This window comes from Portunus trituberculatus, chromosome 4, assembly GCF_017591435.1.
Source record: "Portunus trituberculatus isolate SZX2019 chromosome 4, ASM1759143v1, whole genome shotgun sequence".
Classification (NCBI taxonomy): Eukaryota; Metazoa; Arthropoda; class Malacostraca; order Decapoda; family Portunidae; genus Portunus; species Portunus trituberculatus.
The window spans coordinates 5447571-5472570 of record NC_059258.1 but is presented as its reverse complement, the minus strand read 5'-3'; the positions used below and the strand labels follow the sequence as shown (position 1 = coordinate 5472570).

General features: G+C 40.1%; 2 protein-coding genes across 11 annotated transcripts in view; both read left to right on the top strand.

The window, feature by feature from the left end:
- LOC123510984 (C-terminal-binding protein-like) overlaps window positions 1-12697 on the top strand; it is a 27005-nt gene extending 14308 nt beyond the window's left edge. For 3 of the 10 annotated variants that reach the window (XM_045266632.1, XM_045266614.1, XM_045266622.1), the window contains 8 exons: window positions 505-791; window positions 2136-2264; window positions 3380-3547; window positions 5157-5220; window positions 5980-6194; window positions 7547-7688; window positions 8783-9209; window positions 9855-12697. In XM_045266632.1, the coding sequence (XP_045122567.1) occupies window positions 531-791; window positions 2136-2264; window positions 3380-3547; window positions 5157-5220; window positions 5980-6194; window positions 7547-7688; window positions 8783-9183 (1380 nt within the window). In that variant the 5' untranslated portion in view covers window positions 505-530 and the 3' untranslated portion in view covers window positions 9184-9209; window positions 9855-12697. Of the gene's footprint in view, window positions 1-453; window positions 792-2135; window positions 2265-3379; window positions 3548-5156; window positions 5221-5979; window positions 6195-7546; window positions 7689-8782; window positions 9210-9854 lie in introns of all 10 variants that reach the window. The other 7 variants (XM_045266578.1, XM_045266558.1, XM_045266568.1 and 4 more) reach the window with 5 other exon arrangements.
- A 4083-nt stretch (window positions 12698-16780) lies between these two features.
- LOC123510842 (SLAIN motif-containing protein 2-like) overlaps window positions 16781-25000 on the top strand; it is a 20945-nt gene continuing 12725 nt past the window's right edge. Inside the window, 3 exon segments of the mRNA XM_045266284.1 lie at window positions 16781-17614; window positions 20023-20141; window positions 21049-21135. Coding sequence (XP_045122219.1) covers window positions 17352-17614; window positions 20023-20141; window positions 21049-21135 — 469 coding nt within the window. The 5' untranslated portion in view covers window positions 16781-17351.

The following is a 25000-nucleotide window of genomic DNA, read 5'->3' as shown; positions in this document are numbered from 1 at the left end:
GTTTTTGTTATTTTTTGACTTTATTGTTATTTAATAATTTCCATTAATATTTAAAATATTTAATTGTTTTTTTTATAGCCATTTTTAGTTATTCAGGGCCTTGTTCTGTTAATTAGGAAATATTTTTGATATTTAGGATAGGTTAGAGTAGGTGTTTAGATCAGTATTACATGGTTTAGGCCAGACTAGGGAAGAGTTGTTTCACAGATTAGAATAGAGCAGGATAGACTAAGAAGAATGTAGGTTGGGTTAGGTAAAGCTAGTGCAGTAGGTACAGTATATTTGCTTGGCTAGTGTAGATCTGTATGCATTTAGCCATTGGTAGTGTAGCTGTATCAGAGTAGTTAGTGCAATACCCCCATAAGTGTGGCTGAGTGGTGTGTGGTGGTGTGGTGTGGTGTGGTGTTGTGGTGGTGGAGTGTCGGTGCATGAGTTACTGTTCCCCACGTGCAGCTTGCGTGTAGGCCATGATGGATCAGTACCGAGGGTCGCGCCTTCTTCCAGGTCGAGAAGTCCTGGCAGCGGGGTGCATGGACAAGCCCCCTGGTGTTGTTGGGGCTGATCGCCAGTTCCCAGTCCCCCAGACAGTCCCCGCCGCTATGCTGGCCTCCAACAAGCGGCCCCGGCTGGACAACATCCGGCCGCCCATCCCCAATGGCCCCGGGATGCACGCGCGGCCCCTGGTGGCCCTGCTGGACGGCCGTGACTGTGCCATAGAGATGCCTATCCTCAAGGACGTGGCCACCGTGGCCTTCTGTGATGCCCAGTCCACCTCAGAGATACATGAAAAGGTGAGCCCATCTTCGTCCCACCCTTGTTTGGCCTCACCTAACCTCACTTTTCCTACAGTTATCTAAACTTAACAATACAGTCATTATATTATCATTTTTTCTTTATTTTCCTTACCTCTTCCCCTCCGTTCTCATTCACAGTCAAGTCGCTTCTCCTCCTCCTCCTCCTCCTCTTTCGGGGTTTTGTGTTGTGTCGTGTCATCTAGACTCTGATAGATTCATGATTCAACTCAAAAGTTTTGCAAAAGTTTATTCTGAGACAAGTTTTTCCACAACCACCCAAACTACTCCTGTTCCTCCTCCTCTTTAGTTTCTTATTTTGTCTGTTCCACATTGATTTTTATTTTGTTCTGTTTACATTTTTGCTAGTTACTCCTCAGATTTCTGTTTTATCAATATTTCTTTGTTTTGGTTTATTTGTGTTGGTTCTTTTCTGTTGTCTCTTTTACCAATTTAAGAAAAATGGCTTAGTTTTTATTATTAGTTAGTTTAGGTCATCTTTTGTCTATTCTTTGATTTTCTTTTGTTTATCTCCTTATCCTGTCTCCAAGTCTCTCTCTCTCTCTCTCTCTCTCTCTCTCTCTCTCTCTCTCTCTCTCTCTCTCTCTCTCTCTCTCTCTCTCTCTCTCTCTCTCTCTCTCTCTCTCTCTCTCTCATCACAAGTTCCCTGCACGGTTATCAAAGTTTCCCTCCCTCATATTCCATTGCCTGAGTGGAACCCTCTTCTTCATTTTATGTTTGTATTGACACACTCTCCTTCTCTCTCTCTCTCTCTCTCTCTCTCTCTCTCTCTCTCTCTCTCTCTCTCTCTCTCTCTCTCTCTCTCTCTCTCTCTCTCTCTCTCTCTCTCTCTCTCTCTCTCTCTCTCTCTTTCCTGCTGTCTTTTTTATCGACTAACTTTTGTTTTCATTACTCTTTTGGTCTCTCTCTCTCTCTCTCTCTCTCTCTCTCTCTCTCTCTCTCTCTCTCTCTCTCTCTCTCTCTCTCTCTCTCTCTCTCTCTCTCTCTCTCTCCATTGTTCTTATATCTTTAACTTTTACTGTTTTCCCTTGTCAATATTCTTATGCTGTTATTATGTCATTGTTATATTTGTAGCTCAATATTGTTATTTATTCATGTTCTTGTTCTAATTATTGTTATTTTATTTATCTTGCTGCTGTGTGGCTGTGACAACAACTGCTACTACTACCACAACTCCTTTGACTACTAATACAACAACAACAACTACAATTACTGCTGGTGTGGTGACATAACTCCTGCTGTGACCAAAACAACTACAATGCAACATCAACTATCCCTCCTCTGGCTACTGTCGTACCACCACCACTACATCAACTACATCAGGTGTTGAATGAGGCAGTGGGGGCGTTGATGTGGCACACAATAACTCTGACAAAAGAGGACCTGGAGAAATTCAAGGCTCTCAAGGTCATCGTTCGCATTGGTAGTGGCATAGATAATGTGGATGTCAAGGTATGTGAATGGAATGACCTTATGATCCTGAAATATCCCTATGAACCTGGAATGTTCCTAGATAACATTACTTATGTTGCCTTATGTATGGCTTAAATATGCCTATATACCCACACAAATCTCTAGATAACCTTATTTTTATTATCTTATATACTTTTATTATCTCATATGTCCCATAGATATCCCTATGTACCCTCAAATTTCCCTAGATAATCTTACTTATATTACCTTATATGCCCTTGAAATATACCTTCAAAAAGTCCCTTCTTACTGTATTGAGATGCCCTGTTACTCCATGTCTCCTTCCCCCTTCCCTCAACATACACACAGGCAGGCAGGCAGGTCAAAAGTCTTAATTAAAAAAAGGTGTGTGCAGGCTTGGTAGGTTTGGGGCAGAGATGTCACAAGTTGGCGGTGGCGGCGGTGTTGGCAACTTTGAGTCATTTTAAGGAAAGTCTGTGCCGGCGAAAGCTTTGTCAAGTTAAAAAGTTTTTCTTGGGAGCCCAAAGTTGATAATTCTGCAAGTTGATTGCTCAAGTCTTCCCAATAGCAGGAGTTTTGGCATAGTTTGAATTATTCCTTCATGGCTCAGGCCGGGAGAGGCTGGGAGAGGGAGGCAGAGGGATGGAGAGATTGGTAGCAAGAAGTGAAGAGTCGTTTGTTGTGTTGTCATTATTGATTGTACCAGGAAAGGAGAGAGAGAGAGAGAGAGAGAGAGAGAGAGAGAGAGAGAGAGAGAGAGAGAGAGTTGGGGATAGAGTGGGAGAAATGGAAGAAGGAGAAAGGGGAGGAAAGGGAGAAAGGAGAGACTGACTTCAGAGTGGATAGATATTATTTTATTACTGTTATTACTATTATTATGATTACTGTTCTTGTTATTATTATCATTGATTGTATGAGGAAAGTGGAGAGGGAGGGAGAGAAAAAGTAACATTTATTAAAGTAGGAATAGATGTATTGTATTAACCTAACCTAACCTAACCTATCTCCCTACAGGCTGTCCAAATGCAGCCCAATCTGACCTAACCTACAAAAACATCCATAGATGCCCACAAATCTTTGCAGCCTCTCTACATCAACATGCAATCTAACATAATGGACTGTCTCCCCTACAGGCGGCGGGTGAGCTGGGCATAGCGGTGTGTAACGTGCCTGGGTATGGCGTGGAGGAGGTGGCGGACACCACAATGTGCTTAATTTTGAACCTTTACCGCCGTACCTACTGGCTGGCTAACATGGTGCGGGAAGGCAAGAAGTTTACCGGTCCCGAGCAGGTGTGGGAGGTGATGATGATTAGTGTGTGAACCAGTGATTTTGTGCCTGTTAGTACTGCCGCTGTTCTATACTGTCTATCTGTCTATATATTTCATCTATCTGCCTTTCTGTCTCTCTGTCTGCTCTTTTCTCTCCGTCTGTCTGTACCTGTCCTTTATCTGCTTGTATGCTATCCTCTTTCTTTTTCTGTTGTCTCTCTTTCTCTTATACTGTTTCTTTTCCCTCTTTCTCTATCCTTCTCCCCTCACTCCTTTTCTCTCTTTCAGTTTTCCCTCCCTTACCTTCTCTTCCCTTGTCTTCTCTCCTCTCCTCATCTCTTTTCTTCTCCCTTCTCCCTTCTGCTGTCTCTTCACTGCTTCCTCTCGCCTTATCACTTCTGCCTCCCACTCAAGGCTTCTGGCGCAAAAATCACTGTTACTTTCATACACAAATTGGTTTAATATTCACTAATATTATTATTTTACCATAATACTTATGTTCTTTCCCTTCAGTGTTTTTTTTTTATTCCCTCCTCTCCTATTCCCTCCCTTCATTTTTGTGTCTTATTTTTGTTTTTGTTTTTTAGTCCTTCTTATTCTGCACCTCTTTTGTTTGTTTATATCTAGTGTAGTGTAGATTGTCACTTGTTTTGTAGTGTTGGATTCTATTTAATGTAGTGTTCAGTGATCTATAGTTGTCTTTGACCCTCTTATAGTTTTAGTTTCCTAAGTAGAGTATATGTAGTCATTGCCTTTTTTATGTACTCTCTCTCTCTCTCTCTCTCTCTCTCTCTCTCTCTCTCTCTCTCTCTCTCTCTCTCTCTCTCTCTTATCTCTCTCTCTTTTATTTCTGTCTCTTTCCTTTTCTTTTTTGTCTGTCTCTTTCCTTTTCTTTGGCTTGTCTTTCTTTTCTGTCTTTCTATATATATATATATATATATATATATATATATATATATATATATATATATATATATATATATATATATATATATATATATATATATATATATATATATATATATATATATATATATATATATATATATATATATATATATATATATATATATATATATATATATATATATATCTGTTATTCTTTCTTTTCTTCTCTTTCATCTTTCTTTCCTTGTCCTCTTTCTTCCTCCCTTTCCTTTCCTTCCTTTCTTTTTTGCTCCCTTTTATTTTTCCTTTATTTTCTTTCCCCTTCCCTTCCCCACCCTTCCCTTCCTCCTCTCCTCTCCTCTCCTCTCCTCTCCTCTCCTCTCCTCTCCTTTCTTTTCCTTCCTTCCTTCCCTTCCCTTCCCTTCCCTTCCCTTCCCTTCCCTTCCTTCCTTCCTTGTAAGTGTCTGTCCTGTGTCTAAATCCCATAAGAACACTCCTAGCCTCCCATAAACACTTTACAGTGACAGAACACCATTCCAACACTCCTCAACACTTCAACACTAGACCAAATTTTTCTTGACTACTTATAAATACTCCTACCTAACAAATAAACCTCCCTAGAACACAGACTATAAATGAAATGACAGACTATCTCCCACTGCTACCACCACTACCACCACCACCATCACTGGCATCCATCCCTTGCTGCTCTTCACTCACCATCTCTTCTGTTATTTCTTCACTGCTACAGGTGCGAGAGGCGGCCCAGGGCTGTGCACGGATACGAGACGACACTCTGGGCATTGTGGGTCTGGGTGAGTGTCTGCCTGTGTGTGTTGGGGTGGCAGAGTGTCAGAATGTTTGGTTTGGTTTAATTTTGTGTAGTCTTCATTTAGATGATGTTTGTTTCTTGTGTGTGTGTTATTCACCATGGTCACCTGGTCACCCAGCCAGTCTTACCCATACAGAAAGAGCTCAGGGCTCATACTGACTGATCTTCAGGTAGGACTGAGAGCACATCACACACACCGGGAAAGTGAGACCACAACCCCTCAAGTTACATCCTGTACCTATTTACTGCTAGGGGAACAAATCCTATACATTAAGAGGCTTGCCCATTTGCCTTGCCGCCCCCAGGACTTGAACCCAGGCCCTCTTGGTTCTGAGCCGAGCGTGCTAACCACTACGCTTCGTGGTGTGTGTGTGTGTGTGCGTGTGTGTGTGTGTGCGTGCGTGCGTGTGTGTGTGCACACATGCGAATGCGCATAAGAAAATAGAAGCTGCAAGAATCCACTAGGCTGACGGTAAAATACTTGAGATAGCAGAGAAGTGTAAAGATTTTGGGGTGGTGTCAATGGTTCCTTAGTTTGATGATTCCAGCCTGGTAAAGGATTCTTTGTTTTAAGGAGTTTAATATGGATAGTGGTTGGAGTAGTGAATTTGAATCTTCCTAATGACTGATTAATATTTTATTCTACATTGGGTCAGCAGTGCTAGTAATACAAGAGAAGATAAGAATAAATGAGTGAAAACAATGATAAGCTAAGATGACCTAACCCATTGCTTTATTGCAGGTCGCATTGGGTCAGCAGTGGCATTGAGAGCCAAGGCGTTTGGGTTCAATGTGACCTTCTACGACCCATATCTGTCAGATGGCATCGAAAAGAGCCTGGGCATCACCAGAGTGTACACTCTGCAGGACCTGCTGTACAGAAGTGACTGTGTCTCCTTACATTGTTCCCTCAACGAGCACAACAACCACCTCATTAATGACTTTACTATCAAACAGGTAACATACACTGACCTACTCACTCACTTGTTAACTTGCCTCATGGCACTTACCCTCTGATCTATATATATATATATATATATATATATATATATATATATATATATATATATATATATATATATATATATATATATATATATACAGGCAACCCCCATTTAATGAAGGTTCACACAACAAAATTTTGCTACAACGAAGGTTTAGTTTTACTACCATCTGCTCGTTTAACAAACACCAAACTCGCTTTAACGAAGTTTTATCCAGGTAATTTTTTCCAAATTTGAAAGTCCCACTGTATCATGCAAGCTGACAGGCTTTTGAATACACCAGGAGCTGCTGGTACTAAGGCCTGCCTCAGGAGAAATCCTGAGACACCTGTAGAATAAAGATCAAGATCACGCCTCTCGTGGACAACACAGGCGCTGCCGATACAAAGGCCTGGCTCAGAATAAATTCTGTGTCACCTGTAGCATCAAGATCAAGATCAAGATCACGCGCACCACTCACTCCTCAGTCAAAACATAACAGCGTCACCAGCAGCTCATCTTCCCTAGTTCAACTTACCACCAAAACGCCCTGCAATGTGGCCTAACGTTCCTAAGAAGACCAGGAAGTGTCTTACTCTCGAAGTGAAGCTGGGTATTATTCACAGACAAGAGAGAGGCCAGAAAACTAATAACATTGCTTGCCACCATCTTGACTCCATCTACTGTCTACTATTTTCAAGTCAGCAGACTCTATTAAGAAGGCTGGTGAGACCTCATCTTCCTTGAAAGCTAAAAGAACCACCTGAACTCGTGACTCTACAATGGATAAAATGGAAAGCCTTGTGGAAATGTGGTACATAAGTTTTGTATGCACCATGATGCGCACTTTGTTTACATTCCACAGGTTGCCGGTTAGTGTATTTCCCATTTCACTCTCCCTCCCTTCATAAAGTTAAGATCATCAACATTATAAAGTTACGTACATACATACATTAGTGTACATTATAATGACTTAAATTAAACTACCTAAATGTTTAACTTCATAATTTTTACTTTCATTAAACCTTTCACTGTACTATGATGCACTCTCGCTTTGCTTACTCTCAATGGAAGTTCAAATCAGGGGTTAAACTTGTTATAATCGGTTCGCTTAACGAAGTGTTTTTTAGGAACGTAACCCCTTCGTTAAGCGGGGGTTGCCTGTATATATATATATATATATATATATATATATATATATATATATATATATATATATATATATATATATATATATATAAATAGATAATAAACCTTTAAAACTTAAGGTAGATAGATAGCAAACCTTAGTCAGACACCATGAACCAATAAGTACCTTCCCTACAGATGCGTCCCGGAGCCTTCCTAGTGAACACAGCGCGAGGGGCCCTGGTGGACGAGAACGCCTTGGCCTCAGCTCTGAAGGAAGGCAGGATCAGGGCTGCAGCGCTCGATGTGCATGAGAATGAGCCGTACAATCCTTTCCAGGGTGAGTGTAGGGTTGTGGGTAGTTGTGGAGGAGAGGGAAGGGTGTAGAGAGAGCTTGGGATATGTGGGAGAGAGGTGTAGAGGGAGGGAAATGAGGAAGAAGAATGGTGGGAAAGAAAAGTTTTGTAGAGGGAGGGGTATGAGAAAGAGAGATGCTGGGAGAGAGGATGTGTAGAGGGAGGGAAGTAAGGGAGGGGGAGAGAGATGCTGGTAAAGAAAGAAAGATGTGTAGATGAAAAAACATACAAATGATAGAAGATTTAAAAACCATATAAACCTTGAACTTGAAAGAGAAAGCCAGATGGACAGTCATACCAAAACAAATACACAGACATCAAGACCACAAGACGGACCTACCCATCCACTCCTGCCAGCTCTCACAGACAACACATCCCAGCCAGTTATTCAAAACACAGCAACCTAAAGCACCCTTCATACAGACACAACACTTCAAAGAGAGACACAGCGCTGGCTAACCCTCCAAACATAGCTCTTTGTTGACACTTTCTCATGTTCCGACACGCACCCTGCCATTTCTATAAGTGAGCATTATCGCAATTATTTATTGTGATGTGATATCAGGTTATTGTTTGTCTGATAGTTATTTTTCTCGCATTATTGATTAATTTGTATCACAGAAGCATTTGGCTCTAATTTTGAATAATTGATAATTTTTCAAAATTAAACATAGCAATTTTACTTGAAACTTAACTTTTTATTTGTACTCAGACAGGATAAAGATAAAAATCAATTATTTGAATTTATTAGGATATCACTATTGTTATCAATGGTAGCAGAAATTAGGATTTATCGATATTTCAGTTATCAGGCATTAGATTTATCACTGGTTATCAATATCGTCTATTGTTATCAAATTATTGGTTATTGTGATTATTTTTTCATTATTACGCATTTCATCCAAATAACATTCAAGAGACACACTATTGCCTAACCCAAACACAGTACCTAACCGATGCCTGGACTAACACACATACACCTAGCCATTCCATCTAAACACAGCACTCCAGGCTTAGAAACACGCAGTCCTAACTAGTCACACCAAAGGCAGCAGCTCACCGATGCCTCTCTTCTCAGCAGGGCCACTGAAGGAGGCCCCCAACCTAATCTGCACGCCACATGCCGCTTACTACTCCGATGCCTCCAGCAACGAGCTGCGGGAAATGGCGGCGAGCGAGATCCGGCGCGCCATCATAGGCCGCATCCCGGATGCGCTGCGGAACTGTGTCAACAAGGAATATTTCATGGGTAACTACGAGAGTGGCGTCAATGGCACCGCCCCTTACTACGTCCCTGTCCACTCCACCACCCATGACTCCATGCCTTCCGGGCCCCCACCTACCAGCCATGTGGGCCCCGGCATCCCCCCACCTCCTCATATGCCCCCCAGCGTGCCCGTCAGCGGGGGCCGTGCGTCGCCGCCCACTGGTCCCCCCGGCCCACCAGGCTCGCGGGAGTCCACGTCGCCATCACACTGAATAGCCCGGCCATCGCAGCACTGACTGTGAGTATGTGTCTGTTTGTATATTTGTGTGCTTTCCATATCTTGTCTGCTCGTGTTATTTTTTTTTTTTTTAATTTTTAATTTTTATTTTATTTTATTTTATTTATTTATTTATTTATTTTTTTTTTTTTTGTGTGTGTGTGTGTCTGTGTCTATCTAGTTGTCAGTGTATGTGTGTCTTTTATCTTGTCTTTTATTTATTAATCTTATTTTTTTTTTCTTTCCTTGTCTTCCGTGTGTGTGTGTGTGTGTGTGTGTGTGTGTGTGTGTGTGTGTGTGTGTGTGTATTCACCACGGTTGCTTGCTGGTCACCCAGCCAGCCTTTTACCTACAGAAAGAGCTCAGAGCTCATACTGACCGATCTTTGGGTAGGACTGAGACCACATCACACACCACACACACTGGAACAGTGAGGTCACAACCCCTTGAGCTACATCCCATACCTATTTACTGCTAGGTAAACAGGGCCCACACATTAAGGGGCTTTCCCATTTGCCTTGCTGCTCCTGGGACTTGAACCTGGGCCCTCTTGGTTGTGAGGGGAGCGTGCTAATCACTACAATACGCGCTGTGTGTCACAGTCTGACTTAACCATACCACCTCACCATCTCACATCTCTCCTCACACTCAGTCTCTCTCCCCCAGGTGACTGCTCGGCATTCATTCCATCAAGAGCTGAATAGACAGACCGCTGCTGCTGCCGCCGCCACCACCCTTCCCTGTCCCCCATCCCTTGGCCCTATACACAGTGCAAGCAATGTACAAATATACCCCAGATGCCCCCCTCCCTCCCCTGCCCTCACCTCCCCTCACACCTCCTGGGGAAGAAGACTCAATGGCTTAATTATAATTTGCAAGTTTGATTATTATTATTATTATTGTTGTTTTTCATTTGTTTTTGAGTGATTGTGAGTGTAAAATGGTGAGTGAAAGAGAGAGTGCAAGCTTAAACTTTTTTTTATTGAGTGCGAGTGTTAACTTTATTTTATCATGTCAGTTTTTTTATTTATTTAATTTTTCTTATGGTTAATTTTTACCTATAATGTTGTTGGTGTATTCTCAGCCAGCCACTAGTGAAGGGAGCAGGGCAGATGTGTCACTTGTAATTGTTCTTGTTTGTTTACCACCGTGACTCTTGTTCCCAGTGTCAATGTTTTGTTTGTTCCTCGCGGCCGTCGCAGTCCTGGCCTGGCTGCTCCATTTGTTGTGTAATATTGTTTATAGGACTTAAGATTAATACCACTCTTTTTTTCATTAATTAATATCATCTTTTGTAGTGAAATTTTTTGCATTCATTTCTTATTTTATTATTATTTTTTTTTATTTATTTGCTTGTTTTTCTTTCTGGGTGTTTCAATTCAAATTTGTTTAAGATTGTGATTTTTATTTATTTGTTTCTTTTATTTTTTTTATTATTATTTTTACTACTACTGCTATTATTATCTTCTTTAATTGTTTTTTTGTAAAGTTCCACCTGTTACGTTTTGCTGCCGCTGCCGCTGCAAGTGTTTATACATCTGTATGAACAAGTGAAGCTCAAACGGTGTGGTGTCGCCAGAGTGTTTGGCAGAAAGTGACAACACTGGCGAGTATTGAGCGCCGCGCACCCATCGCTCCATCATGCAACATTGGCTTGGAAAATCTTGAATTGTGTCTTCAGTTTGTAGAGATTTACAAATTCATCAGTTTATGAAAAAAAAAAAAAATTCTTATTTGTGTTTGCCTTCATGTTCATGAATTTCATTGATACATTAACAAAACTCTCTAACTTGTGTTTGTTTTTTCAAATTTATAGAAGAAGAAATCTTAGAAGTTGTGTTGCATTCATGTTTATGAAATTCATCAGTCTGGCAACATTGGCTTGAAAAATTTCCATTGTATAGATTACTTCTCTTGAAATTCATCAGTTTACTGAAAAACAATGTTATAATTTGTGTTGCTTTCAAGTTTGTGGAATTATAAACAATACTTACAAATTTACAAGATAGAAATGCTACAATTTATGTTAACTTCATGTTTATGAAAATCAGCGATGAATTTCTGAAAACATGCAAGCATTGGAATTTGTGTTGTTTTCATATTAAAGAAATCAAATCGTGTACAAATTTCTAAAAAGGACACAATTTTATTTTCTTGTTAACAAAAATTATGAGACTTCATGTTTCTGGCAAGCAAAAGGCAAATATGTTTATGATTATTTTTAGTGAATAAATGTGGAGAGAAAAACACAACTTTAATGAGAACTGTTGTGTGTGACTCAGGGCGGTGGCCATGTGCACACTCACACACACACACACATGACTATGTGTGTGTATGTGTGTGTGCATGTGTGCAAATATAGAAAGCGCTGCTGCCTGGCCTGTGATGGAGAATAAATGCCAGATAGTGAGAAAGAGAGAGAGAAAGACAGAGAGAAAGTAAGAGAGAATATCAGAGAATTCATCTTTACTTTGTGCCGAAAGAAATGTGTTAATTTTTTTTGTTTGTTCGTTCACCAGCGATGGAAAATATTTTAGTTTGTGTTCGTTTTGGTTCTGGATGGGTTGCTGTGAGTCTTTCCAGGAGAAGCTGTGTGGCTGAAAGAGTGTCCAGGAGAAGTAAGGAAAGCAAAGTGAAGGAAGGAAAGAAGAAAGTAAGAAAGGATGGACAGGACAAGACAAAGTAACATTAAAAAGACATTTGTAACATTGTAAAAAGTGCTGAAAAGTCCCTTCTTCGTAAGCCATTCTTTTTTTACATTATCTTCAGTTGCTGTGAGAAAAGTGTTGTGTTTTAAAAGTAGTAAAATAAAAAAAGATTAATTGCGTCTACAAAAAGAATGAGAAATAAGTATGTGTGTTTGTAAATTCGTTTTAAGTGTGAACGAAAGATGAGAGTGAAAGCGAATGAGGTAAATTTGATGTTTTGAGGGATTTTGCAGAATGTAAGGAAATTATCTATATTTTGTGGGGAAAAACTTAAACATGTTTGGGTGGTGTAACAAAACCAGGACACTAAAGAAGCAAGAATAATGAAAATAATACCATTCGTCTTGGTAAAAGAGAGGGAGAGACAGAAATAGAAAATTCAAGCCTTAGATAATCAAATAGTGTACAGAACATAACAAAATCAACGCAAAAAGTGACACTAATGCAAGAAAGAAGACTTGGAATGGAAACGTTCAGAGTGACAAGATGATAAAGGGAGAGAGAATAAAGTATTTCTCCGAGTTGCGTCCTTCCACAGCGTTCAAGAAATAAATGAAGAGAAGCAGGTTAAGCAAGTTAAGCAAGCAAGCAAGAAGCCAAGACGGACAGACAGACAGACAGACAGACAAACGGATGCGCCTAAAAAAATGTAAAAAAAAAAAAAAAAAGCCAAAAAAATTATCGATTCACATGTATAAATGAAGTAAATACAGTAATAAGTGCGTTACAACAATGCAGGAAGGAAATAAATAAAAAAATTTAGTTGACTCCATCTTAGTTTAATAAAAGACAGTTCTGGTTGATGTGTGTTTTTGTTTTCACTCATTAGTAATAGAAAGATTGTTTTTTTTTTTTTTTTTTTCAGGTGATGAGTAAAAATCGATCCGATGTTTATAATTAGTGTAGTTATTGAAAGCTATTGAAAGGGGTTCAATAAGGTTGAAACATTTATAACTGGTGTGTTTTGACAGGACTAGTTATAAGGTTTTCGTTTCTTGGCATTCTTGCCCTTTGAATTTTCTTTCATAATTAGTTTAGACGATACACACACACACACACACACACACACACACACACACACACACTTATTCCACTCCATATTTCTTAAATGTACTTTGGTGAGACTCAAAGCCTCACATTAATGCAGAGAAATTTATTATTTTTATTTTTATTATTATTATTATTATTATTATTATTATTATCATTTTTTGTAAATATATTCACAAAAGACAAAAGAAAATGACTTAATATGATATGATAATAACAACAATAGTAATAATAATAATAATAATAATAATAATAGCAACTAATAGGAGAGGTGTATCTGGTCTGTGCGAGTTAATTTGAGACACGTGACCAGCAAGAGGACGGATCTGGCGGGGTGAGTCACGGGGAAGTACTGTGTGCGTGTATTGTGTCACGGTAAACACTGTGATGTGTATGGCAGCCTGTTAGGAGTGTAGAGAAAGGCTCGCTATGGTACTCGTGAATACCACCCTCGGACCACTGAAAACCCCTATAACTATCATGACACCCCTTTAAACTATCACTGGTCACGAATACACTTGAAAATTCCAATAGCCTGTTGAACTATCACTAGTATCACAAAACCCTTTGAAAACTTTATAACTTCCACTCAGGCATGTCAAACTATCGCAAGAATTAAGACGAAAAAAAAAAAAAATTGAAAACCTTAATGAACTAAGATATACGTATTAAGTAACGGAGACAAACATGGAATCTTTCAGAGTACGAAGAAAACGGGTGTTGGTTATGACCTTTCGCTAACATTATCCAACTCGCGTCCTTTGTTTTGTTTAATACCAACGGATGTTACAATAGCGATAATTGCACCTATTTTTATTTTTTCTATTTTTATTTCTCTTCCTGGATGTCGAGGAGAGGTAGAAAGATAGGTACATTCCATGGCTTCTTTCTGCGTCCCTTGTTTTCGTACGTTATGCCCTTGCAGTCTATAGTTCTCTTGTATTTGTGGTAGGTATCTGTGGTTTAATCTGCTCTTCTGTCCACGCAAGAGGGAAAACAAGGGGCATTTAGGAATAAACGTCTACTGTGGGATTTAGAACAAGGAATACCTATTACAAAAACGATATAATATACAATCTTTCTTGCAGTTTATTTCAGCTCTTTGATATGCTCTCATATACAGTGAAGAGAAAATAACTAATGTATTTGTTGAGTTAAGTCAGCGAATATTACAGAAGCTATCCAGAATGTTATAAAATCTTTCCTCATAGTTTAGTTGCAGTTTTTCCATCTTGACTGTCTGATGATACTCTTTTGTAGTTTAGGGAAGACTGGCACATGTATTCACGCACACACACACACACGCAGGAAATAGCTAAGTGCAGTAACCTTGAATTTCTAACTAGCGCGGGTTGCTTCCTGACGTGTGATGGCGAGGCTGAGTGGGTTGACAACATCTGCGTGACTTTTCTGCGTGTGTGAGGGATTAAGGTCGTGTGTTGCTTCACCGTTGCTTCACTGCTTCACTTCATAGCATAAGAACACTCTGCTTCCGTCACTTCTTTGATATGATTTGTCGCTTCATCTATGTTCTTTGTTACGGTTTGTTTGTTAATCTTGAATTAAAATTTTTTTTTTCAAGAAATCGAATATTTAAACTTCGAAGAAAATCAATATGCAACAATTAAATAACCTTCGAGAAATTCAAATATTGGAAAATTCAGTTTCAAATATTCAAACTTTAAATAAAAACGACATGCAATAAATTAACTACCATTTCAGAATTCAAATATACAAAAAAGAAAAAAAAAAGAAAATGAATGAATAAGAAAAAAAAAAAAAAACGTCACAGCAGTCAAAAATGGTTAAAAAGTTTATCTATAGCCATAAAGAAATGAGAAACAAGAACCAAGGGAGAAGAAAGGAGTTATTTTGTTGGATATACCCTGGGTTTAGGCTGAACGAAAGTGAAAGTTTAGAAGTTAAGCGTGGGATGAAAGAACGGGTTATATTATGTTCCTTGCCCCCACTCTCTCCCTCCCTTCCTCCCCCCTCTCTCCCCCTCTCTCTCTCTCTCTCTCTCTCTCTCTCTCTCTCTCTCTCTCTCTCTCTCTCTCTCTCTCTCTCTCTCTCATTTAAGACATTATCATGCATTTTAAGTCATTTTCCAATCACAGAGAGAGAGAGAGAGAGAGAGAGAGAGAGAGAGAGAGCATTTTGGGTACATCAAATTACCTTGACATCAGTAAAGTTCGTTTCTATGTATGTAGGAAGTTAGAGAGAGAGAGAGAGAGAGAGAGAGAGAGAGAGAGAGAGAGAGAGAGAGAGAGAGAGAGAGAGAGAGAGGCTATATAGTCATTCTTCAAGGCACCGTTAAATGCGTGTGTGGAGAGAGAGAGAGAGAGAGAGAGAGGGTATCGAGTGAGTCATTGAAACTTTATATAAGGGAAGATGAAACGGAAAAGAGAAAGGAAAGGCAAAAAATATATCTCTTATGTATGAATATTTGAAACATTAAAAGATATATATTCTCTCAACATAACATATCAAAGGTGACAAAGATTAATTAGGTTTTCAACGAAATATTATCTCTGAACGATAGAGAATTCTTGTCAAACTATATATCACTGGAGTCACGAAAACGCCCTTGAAATCCCTACAGCGCGTCAATTTTTTTCAAGGCTGAGAAGCGTAAAATGATCTTAAATAACTAATAATATCGTAATTTTGTAGTAATTACATTGCATTTACCGTAATTTATTAGAATCGGTATAAAAACGGATTAATAGAAAATACAGCTATACATGCATACTAACCTACAAAACATAATTTAATTGAGAAAGATAGGATAAGGGCTGAACACAACATTGATCCATACACACATACATACTTACATACATACATACATACAGGCCACCACTGTTAAAGAAAATGGCGAGTAGGTTTACTGCAGGACAAAGCCAGCCTCATTCTCTCTCTCTGCACCTCCACCCTTCTCTTGCCTTATACAGACAGACAAACAGGTAACACACTGACTCACACTCCCACGCACAAATACCTTAGCATAGAAATCTTTTAACTGTGATTTTTAAGCATTCCATCATTTATTTCTATATTGGTTACTGAGAACAGCCAACCCGTATTTCACAGGTAGTATATTAATCTCTCTCTCTCTCTCTCTCTCTCTCTCTCGTGATGGTTTCTTGCATCTTCCTGTATTTTCGCTTCTTATAAAAATATTTGATGTAACTATTGGGATTATGAAAGGGTTTTGTTCTTGTTTCTAATGATAGTTCAAGAAGGAGAGACTGGAAAAAACTCCATTGAAGACGTAAATAATCTCTGTGGTCTTTGAAAATACGGTTAGAGAGAAAAAAAAGACAATAAAACATATTAATTTATTTAGGAATCCTGTAATATTTTGTTAGTTTTTTCTTGAATTGTGAAGGAGATACTTGTATATATTATAGAACTGATAGTTTATTTTCAATCTCTAGAGTAAAATACGTAAGTAGAGACACGCATGAAAAATAACGTAAGACCAGTGAATTATTGAACCATAATTCTTTGCAACATATTACTTTAGTTACCCCGTAGAAATTCAAAAAAATTCAGAACATTGAATTTTTCGATGTTCTGTAGTTCTACGTTGGCGTCAATAATTAAATGAGACAATAAACTAGCGAGATAGGAGGAAAAAGAAGATAGATAGATATTGTTTAGCTCCGTCCTCGCCTCGGTGACTTTGAAAAGGTCTGAGATGAAAAGATCTGCTGGGATTAACGAATGAGATTTCTTCGTTGCTTTGTTGTTTAAATGGCACGGCTGTTTTTTTTTTTTTTTTTTCCTCTCCACACATTTCTTGGTGCTTTATGGTTCCAGTGTGGACTTGATGGAATAAACCAGCGAATTATGAGAATAACAAGATAATATATTTTATACAAGCTTGTCTTCGCTTCAGACTACAACATGAGCGTCTCGAGTTTGTTTTCCTTTCTCCACACACATTTCTCGATGTATTATAGCTCTAAAAGTTCGTAAAAGTTAATAAAAGACAATAAGACAGTGGAATGTGCTTTCAATAATATAGTTTTAGCTCAGTTTTCACCTCTTAGTGTATGTTGGTTTGATGGCTCCATGTTTGACCCAATAGATGGCAGGGTTGTCTGATTTCCCTCCCTCTGTCAACATTTCCCGATGTTATATAGTTCTGTAATCAAATTAATGCCCAAATCACTCAATGAACCAGTCAGATAGGATGAAAATAAAACAGACACGCAGGTTTAGGTCAGTCAGCGCCTCGCTGACCCCGGTACCCTGAGATAGACCCCAATAGATGGCAGGCGTGTCTGTTTTCTTCTCTCTCCTGCAGTAGTGAAATCACATCACACAATGCCAGCAGGTGAAACTACAGATGTGACTTGTGGCTCGTGTTCCAGGTGGTAGGAAGCCACGGCTGCCACGCAAAATGAGCTTAATCATGGATAACAGACTGGAGAACACTGACACGGAGGCGGAGGTGAGAAAGTTGCAGGCGTTAGTCAAGGAACTGGAACTGCAGAACGAGGAGCTGCGGACAGAGAGGCAGCAGTTGATGAAGGAAGGAGGCAGCAGCACACCCTCCCAGCAGCACTCAGCACCAGGCACGCCCAAGAGGCACCAGGACAGCTCCCTAGACGCCATGGTTCCCCTACACCTCGACGAGTCCAACCTGAGTGACGATGAGACTTGGTGAGTGACGGGCGGAGGCGGAGAGGCTGTGGTGAGTCAGTGGGTGTGGGTGGGTGTTCCTGGTCAAGGCTGAGGGTGTTTTGTATTGTGTAGGTGTTGTGGGTGTGCGTGGGAGAGTGGGTGAGTGAGTGGGTAAGGCAGGGAGTGTGTGGGTGAGTAAGTGGGTGACTGAATTTGTGTGGGTGTGTTGCTGGTTAAGATGAGTTTTATGTTGTGTTTTGAGTGTGTGTGTGTAGATGGATGCATGGGTGAGTGTTCCTGTGTTATGTGTTGGCTGGTTTGTTATTTTTATTATTTATTTAGAAGATTTTACTAACTGGATCTTATGTATCTAGTCATCCCTATCCAGCCACACTCAGCACCCTCTGACCTATCCTAACTGTATCTCCAATGACCCTACCCTCCCCTATGATCCCAGTGACGCTTGACCTAACTGAGCTAATAGGTAGAGGGTTTGTAGTGTTTCATATATCACAGTAAGGCAGTGGGGAGGTGGTGACAAATAAATTAGTGGGAAATAAAGAAGGATAGCTAATACACACTGAAATAACCAGAGAGAGAGAGAGAGAGGGTAAGAGGTGAAAGATAAGTAGAAAGCAGATTATTAAGTTTGAATAGTTTTATAAGGTAGTTTTGGACCTAACAGTAAAGCAGTAGTTGAGTTAGAAGTATGAGAGAGAGGAATGGGAAAGAGTTAAAAGTTATATAAAAACCAGATTAGTAAGTTCAGATAGTTTTATAAGGTTGTTTTACACCTAACACTAAGGCATTAGGTAAGATAGAAGTAATGATAAATAGATGAGCATAAATAACCACACATATTAGTGAGTGAGAGGAATGAGTAAGAGTTGAAAGATAAGTTATAACCAGATTAGTGAGTTCAAATAGTTTTATAAGGTTGATTTAGACCTAACACTAAGGCAGTAGGTAAGATGAGTATAGGACAAAAATAACCAGATATATTAGTGAGGGAAAATGAGTAAGAGTTGAAAGATAAGTTAAAACCAGATTAGTAAGTTCAAATAGTTTTATAAGGTTGATTTAGACCTAACACTAAGGCAGTAGGTAAGATAGAAACATGATAAGCATAGGACAAAAATAACCAGACATATTAGTGAGTGAGGCAAGAGAGAGAGAGAGAGAGAGAGAGTTGACAGGCTGGGATTACTAAACAGTCCAAACATAGAAGGTATTTGTGTGTCAGTGGGGCTAAAACACTCATCTGTATATAATTAAAGAGGAAAATGATGCAATGGCTGGGCATGTGAAGATTTTAATGATGTGTGCTATTGTTTAGTCAATTCCTTATGTGTGTTTTGATTTTTGCCGATGTCATTTGGTTATTTATTTATTATTTTTTAGATTTGGTTTGGATGTATGTGATGGAAGCTTTTCTTCTTGTTCTTTTCTTTTTTCTTTTTTATCTTAGTCTTTCATGTTATTTTGGGCTTGTTTTATCATATCTTCCTCCTCCTCCTCCTCCTCCTCCATATTATCTTATCTCAGCTCCTCCCTGAATTGTGCAGCTTTACAAAACATTCCTCTCCCTCTTACATACATACATACATACATACATACAACATAGAACTCTTCATAATGACTTACTGTGTACTGTATATTAATGTTATGAATGTTTTTCTTAGGTTCTTGTTTGTTTAATTTGAATATTGTTTGGGTTAGATATCTCTTGTGTTGAATATTCTTTACTACTGCTACTGCTACTGCTACTCCTACTCCTACTCCTACTCCTACTACTGCTACTGCTACTGCTACTGCTACTACTACTACTGCTACTACTACTACTGCTACTCCTACTCCTACTCCCACTGCTGCTGCTGCTACTGCTGCTGCTGCTGCTGCTGCTACTACTGCTGCTACTACTACTGCTACTGCTACTGCTACCACTACACCACCACCACCACTACCACCACCACCACTGCACTCACCACCACCACACCAACACACTGCTGCCACCACCACAACAACACCACCACCACCACCACCACCACCACCACCACTGCCACCACTGCCACTGCTGCTGCTGCCACCACTGCCACCACCACCACCACCACCACCACCACCACCACCACCACCACCACCACCACCACCACCACCACCACCACCACCACCACTGCCACCACCACCACCACCACCACCACCACCACCACCACCACCACCACCACCACCACCACCACCACCACCACCACTGCACCACTGCTGCTGCTACCACCACCACTGCTGCCACTACTGCTGCCACCACTACTACTACTGCTACTACTACTGCTACTGCTACTACTACTACTACTACTACTACTACTACTACTACTACTACTACTACTACTACTACTACTACTACTACTACTACTACCACCACCACCACCCTACACTAACCTGGCACATCTCGGCAGGCTGTTTGACTCCCCGAAAACGAAGCCCCACTCGAGTGACTGGCTTCGGAAGGACATGGACGACCCCGCGCTGGTTGCCTCCAAGAAGTCCCTCATCAACAAGCTGGACCAGATCGCCAGTTGGTGTCTCATTTACCTGCCAGGGTCGTTAGTAGCTGGGAATATTAGTTAGTGTTTTAGTGGTGGGAAAAAGGTGATGTGTGTTTGGATATAGTTAATTGTGTTTATTTAGAGGTTAGGTTAGGTTTTGTGAGTTATTTGGTGTTAGTTGATAATATGTTTAGTTGTGTTTATTCAAAGGGTTGTGTTAATTTGGAGGTGTGTTGAGATGTGTTTTGGTGTGTTAGGTTAGGTTATGTAAAGGTAATGTGGGTTTTGATATGGTTAGTTGTGTTTGTTTCAATAGTTGCCTTTATTTAGGGGTATGTTTTGGTTGTTAGGTTAGGTTTGGTTAGGTTTTGGTGATGTGTTTGGTGTTTATTGATAAGATAGAAGGATTAAGTGATTGTGAGATTGATAAAGTATTTACACTGTGATAACTAAGCAGATAACTTACTAGCATTTACTTCATATTTGTTTAAGCTGTGTTAATCAGGTTAAGTTAGGTTAGGTGTTGTACAATGCTCCATTACAAATTACTTAAGCTACCTTCCTTCGTAGCATCACCACATTACTACTTGCATTTATTTGGCATTATTTATTTAACAAGTATTAGTTAGGTTAGACTAAGCAAGGTTAGGTTAGGTGTCGTGCAATTCACCACAAGTCACTTAGCCATCATTCCTTCATAATATTGCCACATCATTACACATTGTGGATTTATTTGACATTATTTTATTTGGTTAGGTTAGGTTAGGTTAGGTATCATACAATTCATTACACGTCACTTAGCAATCATTCCTTAGTATCACCACATCTTTATGCATTTATTTGACATTGTTTATTAGTAAGTTAGATTAGGTAAGGCTTGGTTAGGGTAGATATCATACAATTCCCCACCACAAATCGCTAATCCTTCCTTTGCAGTGTCCCCGCATCACTCACCAAGACACTCCTTCAGCCCATGCTCCTCCTCTGGCGTGCTGTCCCCAGAGTCCCCGCCCTCCTCCAGGGGTGAGTTTTGCCTCTAGTGTATGCCCTAACCATGACTCACCCTGACTCACCCTGGGGCTCCTTACCTCCCCCAGTGCATGGTAGTGTGTTGTTTTGCGTCACACTGCATCACTTACACTTGTTTTTGACTTGGTGTGATTTGAGAATGGTCAGGTTAGGTTTGGTAGGGTTTAGGCTTGGGTTTATTGTGTTTTCCTTTGCTTTTATGGGTTCATGTTAGAGTTTTGATATTTTTATTTGTTATTTTTGGTGTTTTAGAGGTTGTGGGGTTTAGGTTAGGTTTTTTAGGGTTACATTAGTTTATATTTAAGTGAGGTTAGTTTTGGATGGGTGTCTTGGGGTTTTATGGGTTCATGTGAGAGTTTTGATTTTTTTTGTTATTTTGGTGTTTTGTTAGAGGTTGTGGGGTTTAGGTTTGGTTTGGTGTGGTTAGGTTAGGTTCTGTTGGGTTTGATTAGGTTTTGATATTTATTTTGCTGGGTTTACGGGTTCCTGTGAGAGTTTAGTGTTTTTATTTGCTGTTTTGGATGTTTTGTTAGAGTTTGTGGGGTCTGGCTATGTTTTGTGAGTTAGATTACATTAGTGGAATTTTCTTAGAGTTTATGTGTTCATGTTAGAGTTTTGATGGGTTTTTTATTTGTTTCTGTTAGTCTTTTATATTTTGTGGGAGTTAGGTTAGGTTAATATAGGTTTTGTGAGGTTCAGTTAGCTTTAGCAATTTCATTTTAGTTTTGTGAGATTTTGCATAGTTTGTGTTTTCATAGAGACAAAAAAACCCCCACTATTTTCACAAGCCAAGAGCAGTGTTGCCAGATTGAGCACTTCCCTTACCACTGCTTATCCCCACACATCTGTTATCCTCTCACTGAGCAGCACTGTCATGGCTTGGCTCCTGTGGCTGTGTTAAGATAGATATATAGTGTCCAATGTGATAGACATTACCTAACAGTCTATCTGTGTCTCTATACCAAGCCAGCAATCCCACATGTGACACCTCAGATAATGCACACACACACTCTTAACTCTATCAATCTCTAGTGTGGAAAGAATTACTACTACTCTAATTTTTCTATTTATCGACGTACCAAACCAGCAATCTCACACGGCAACTTAGATAAGGCGTGCACACACGCACACACACACACACACACACACACACACACACACACACACACACACACACACACACACACACACACACACACACACACTTATTCATTCATTCTCTAAGCTCTATCAATCTGTGGTGGAAAGAATTACTATTACTTCTAATCTATCTATCTTTATATCGTGCCAGCAATCCCACACAGGGCATGCATAACACACACACACACACACACACACACACACACACACACACACACACACACACACACACACACACACACACTTAGTCATTCACACTCCATCAATCTTTAGTGGCAAGAGTCAGTCTCATGAACCACCCTACTACACCCCTGGAGCTTAGATACACCACAGCTGGCCACAGGGGATGCAATGTGTAGACTCAGTAACAGTTTTGGGTCACTCTCAAGACTACTCATTGGTTCTTAACTTATAAACATGACAACTGAATTATAGGAAGGAAAATAAACAGGTACGAGAAATGTGGTGATGTGGAGTTTAGTGATGGTTTTCTCTCTTTTTTTCTCTTAATTTCCTTTGCTTTTTTTAGAGAGATAAATTACTGGAATCTCTCTTTTTCTCCTCTCTCATTTCTCCATATTCCTCCCTCTCTTCTCTCTCTTGTACCCTCTCTCTCCTCTCCCCTCTTCTCCCCATCTCCCCTTCTCCCTCCTTTCTATCTTGTGTACCCTTAACTGGCCTCTCTCTCTCTTCCTTTCTTTCCCTCACACAAAAAAGAAGAAAAAAAAAAGAAAAAAACTAGAATGACATCAGTGTAGCAGACCTCATCCTCTCTCCTGACTCATTCCTATAAAGAAGAGAAGCAAAATTCCTCCTCCTCCTCCTCCTCCTCCTCCTCCTCCTCCTCAGGCCTTCCTTAATTTTTTTTTTTTTTAGGATGATTTGTATTGACATATTTAGGGCATATTGAATGTGATGGTGGGTGAAGGTAAGAAAAGATCTTTATTCTTGATCTTGCTTTGTCCTCTGAAGAAACTGAATTGAAAGAGAATGTTATTATGGATATTGTTTTAATTTTGAAATGAAAGACACAAAAGTAAATGAATGAACTAATAAGACAGTTGATTCATTGAAAAATAATAAAGATAAGGAAAAGTATAAGTGAAAAGTAAAAATTAATGAATCCATGAAAATTCACTTCCTCAAACCAATTAAAAGTAAATAAATGAAAGTAAGAATAAATAAACAAGTAATCTGATAAAATATAATCTGATTAAATATAAGTTGGAGGTGAGGAGTGGAGACTTGTCAGGATTGAATTTGATCGTAATTGTGCAGTCTTCTTACGTTTAATGTGATAGACACTCCTTTCTTTCCTTCTACTCAGCCAGGGACGTATCCTCAGCCATTTTCTTTTCTGTTGACTCTTCCGGTACCAAAAGAAGAGCAACCATTGCTTCACCATTGTCACTGCAGGAAGATATCTTGGCGGGTACCTGTTTGTTTACACTTTACATTCACTTCCCGCCAAGGCGCCAACTAGTCGATGCTTTCCAGTCGTTATGTGTGACGTTTACCGACTAGAAAGATAGTCGATACTTTTAGTGACTTGCAATTTCAGTCTCATTTTGGCACGTGCGAAACCGCCTCTAAACTAATAAACCTCACCAGTTCCCAGTGGTATAGCTAAGGGAGGGGGTCGGGGGGGACAGCATTTCGACCCGGGTGACACTTTAGGAGCGACACTTTCGGTCCTCACAATCGTCATTTTTTTTTTTATTAGGCCTGTGTGTGCTATTGGTAATTAGGCCTAGGTCCATATTTTTGATACACAGGCATAGGTGCAACTTTTTTCATTAAACACACACACACACACACACACGCCCGGTAGCTCAGTGGTTAGAGCGCTGGCTTCACAAGCCAGAGGACCGGGGTTCGATTCCCCGGCCGGGTGGAGATATTTGGGTGTGTCTCCTTTCACGTGTAGGTGGTGTTCACCTAGCAGTGAGTAGGTACGGGATGTAAATCGAGGAGTTGTGACCTTGTTGTCCCGGTGTGTGGTGTGTGCCTGGTCTCAGGCCTATCCGAAGATCGGAAATAATGAGCTCTGAGCTCGTTCCGTAGGGTAACGTCTGGCTGTCTCGTCAGAGACTGCAGCAGATCAAATAGTGAGACACACACACACACACACACACACACACGGTAGCTCAGTGGTTAGAGCGCTGGCTTCACAAGCCAGAGGACCGGGGTTTGATTCCCCGGCCGGGTGGAGATATTTGGGTGTGTCTCTTTTGACGTGTAGGTGGTGTTCACCTAGCAGTGAGTAGGTACGGGATGTAAATCGAGGAGTTGTGACCTTGTCCCGGTGTGTGGTGTGTGCCTGGTCTCAGGCCTATCCCAAGATCGGAAATAATGAGCTCTGAGCTCGTTCCGTAGGGTCCATTTTCAAAATGATTTATATAACGTAAAAAAGCCCGCCAGGCCGGACCATCATCGGCCTCGGGAAAAGCCGTGACGTGGGAGCCTTCCAGCTACCTTCCCTTCCTGGCGTGATTTAAAGTGTGTGTGTGTGTGTGTGTAATAATAATAATGATAATAACGATAATGATAATAATAATAATATAATAATAATAATAATAATAATAATAATACGGTTTATTAGTAATTGCAGTGTGTGTGTGTGTGTGTGTGTGTAGATGGTGAGCAGAGCTGGGCACTTCAATATCTCGGTCCACACCTCCGCTCCTCCGTACCTGCGGACCACAAAACGAGGTGCGGA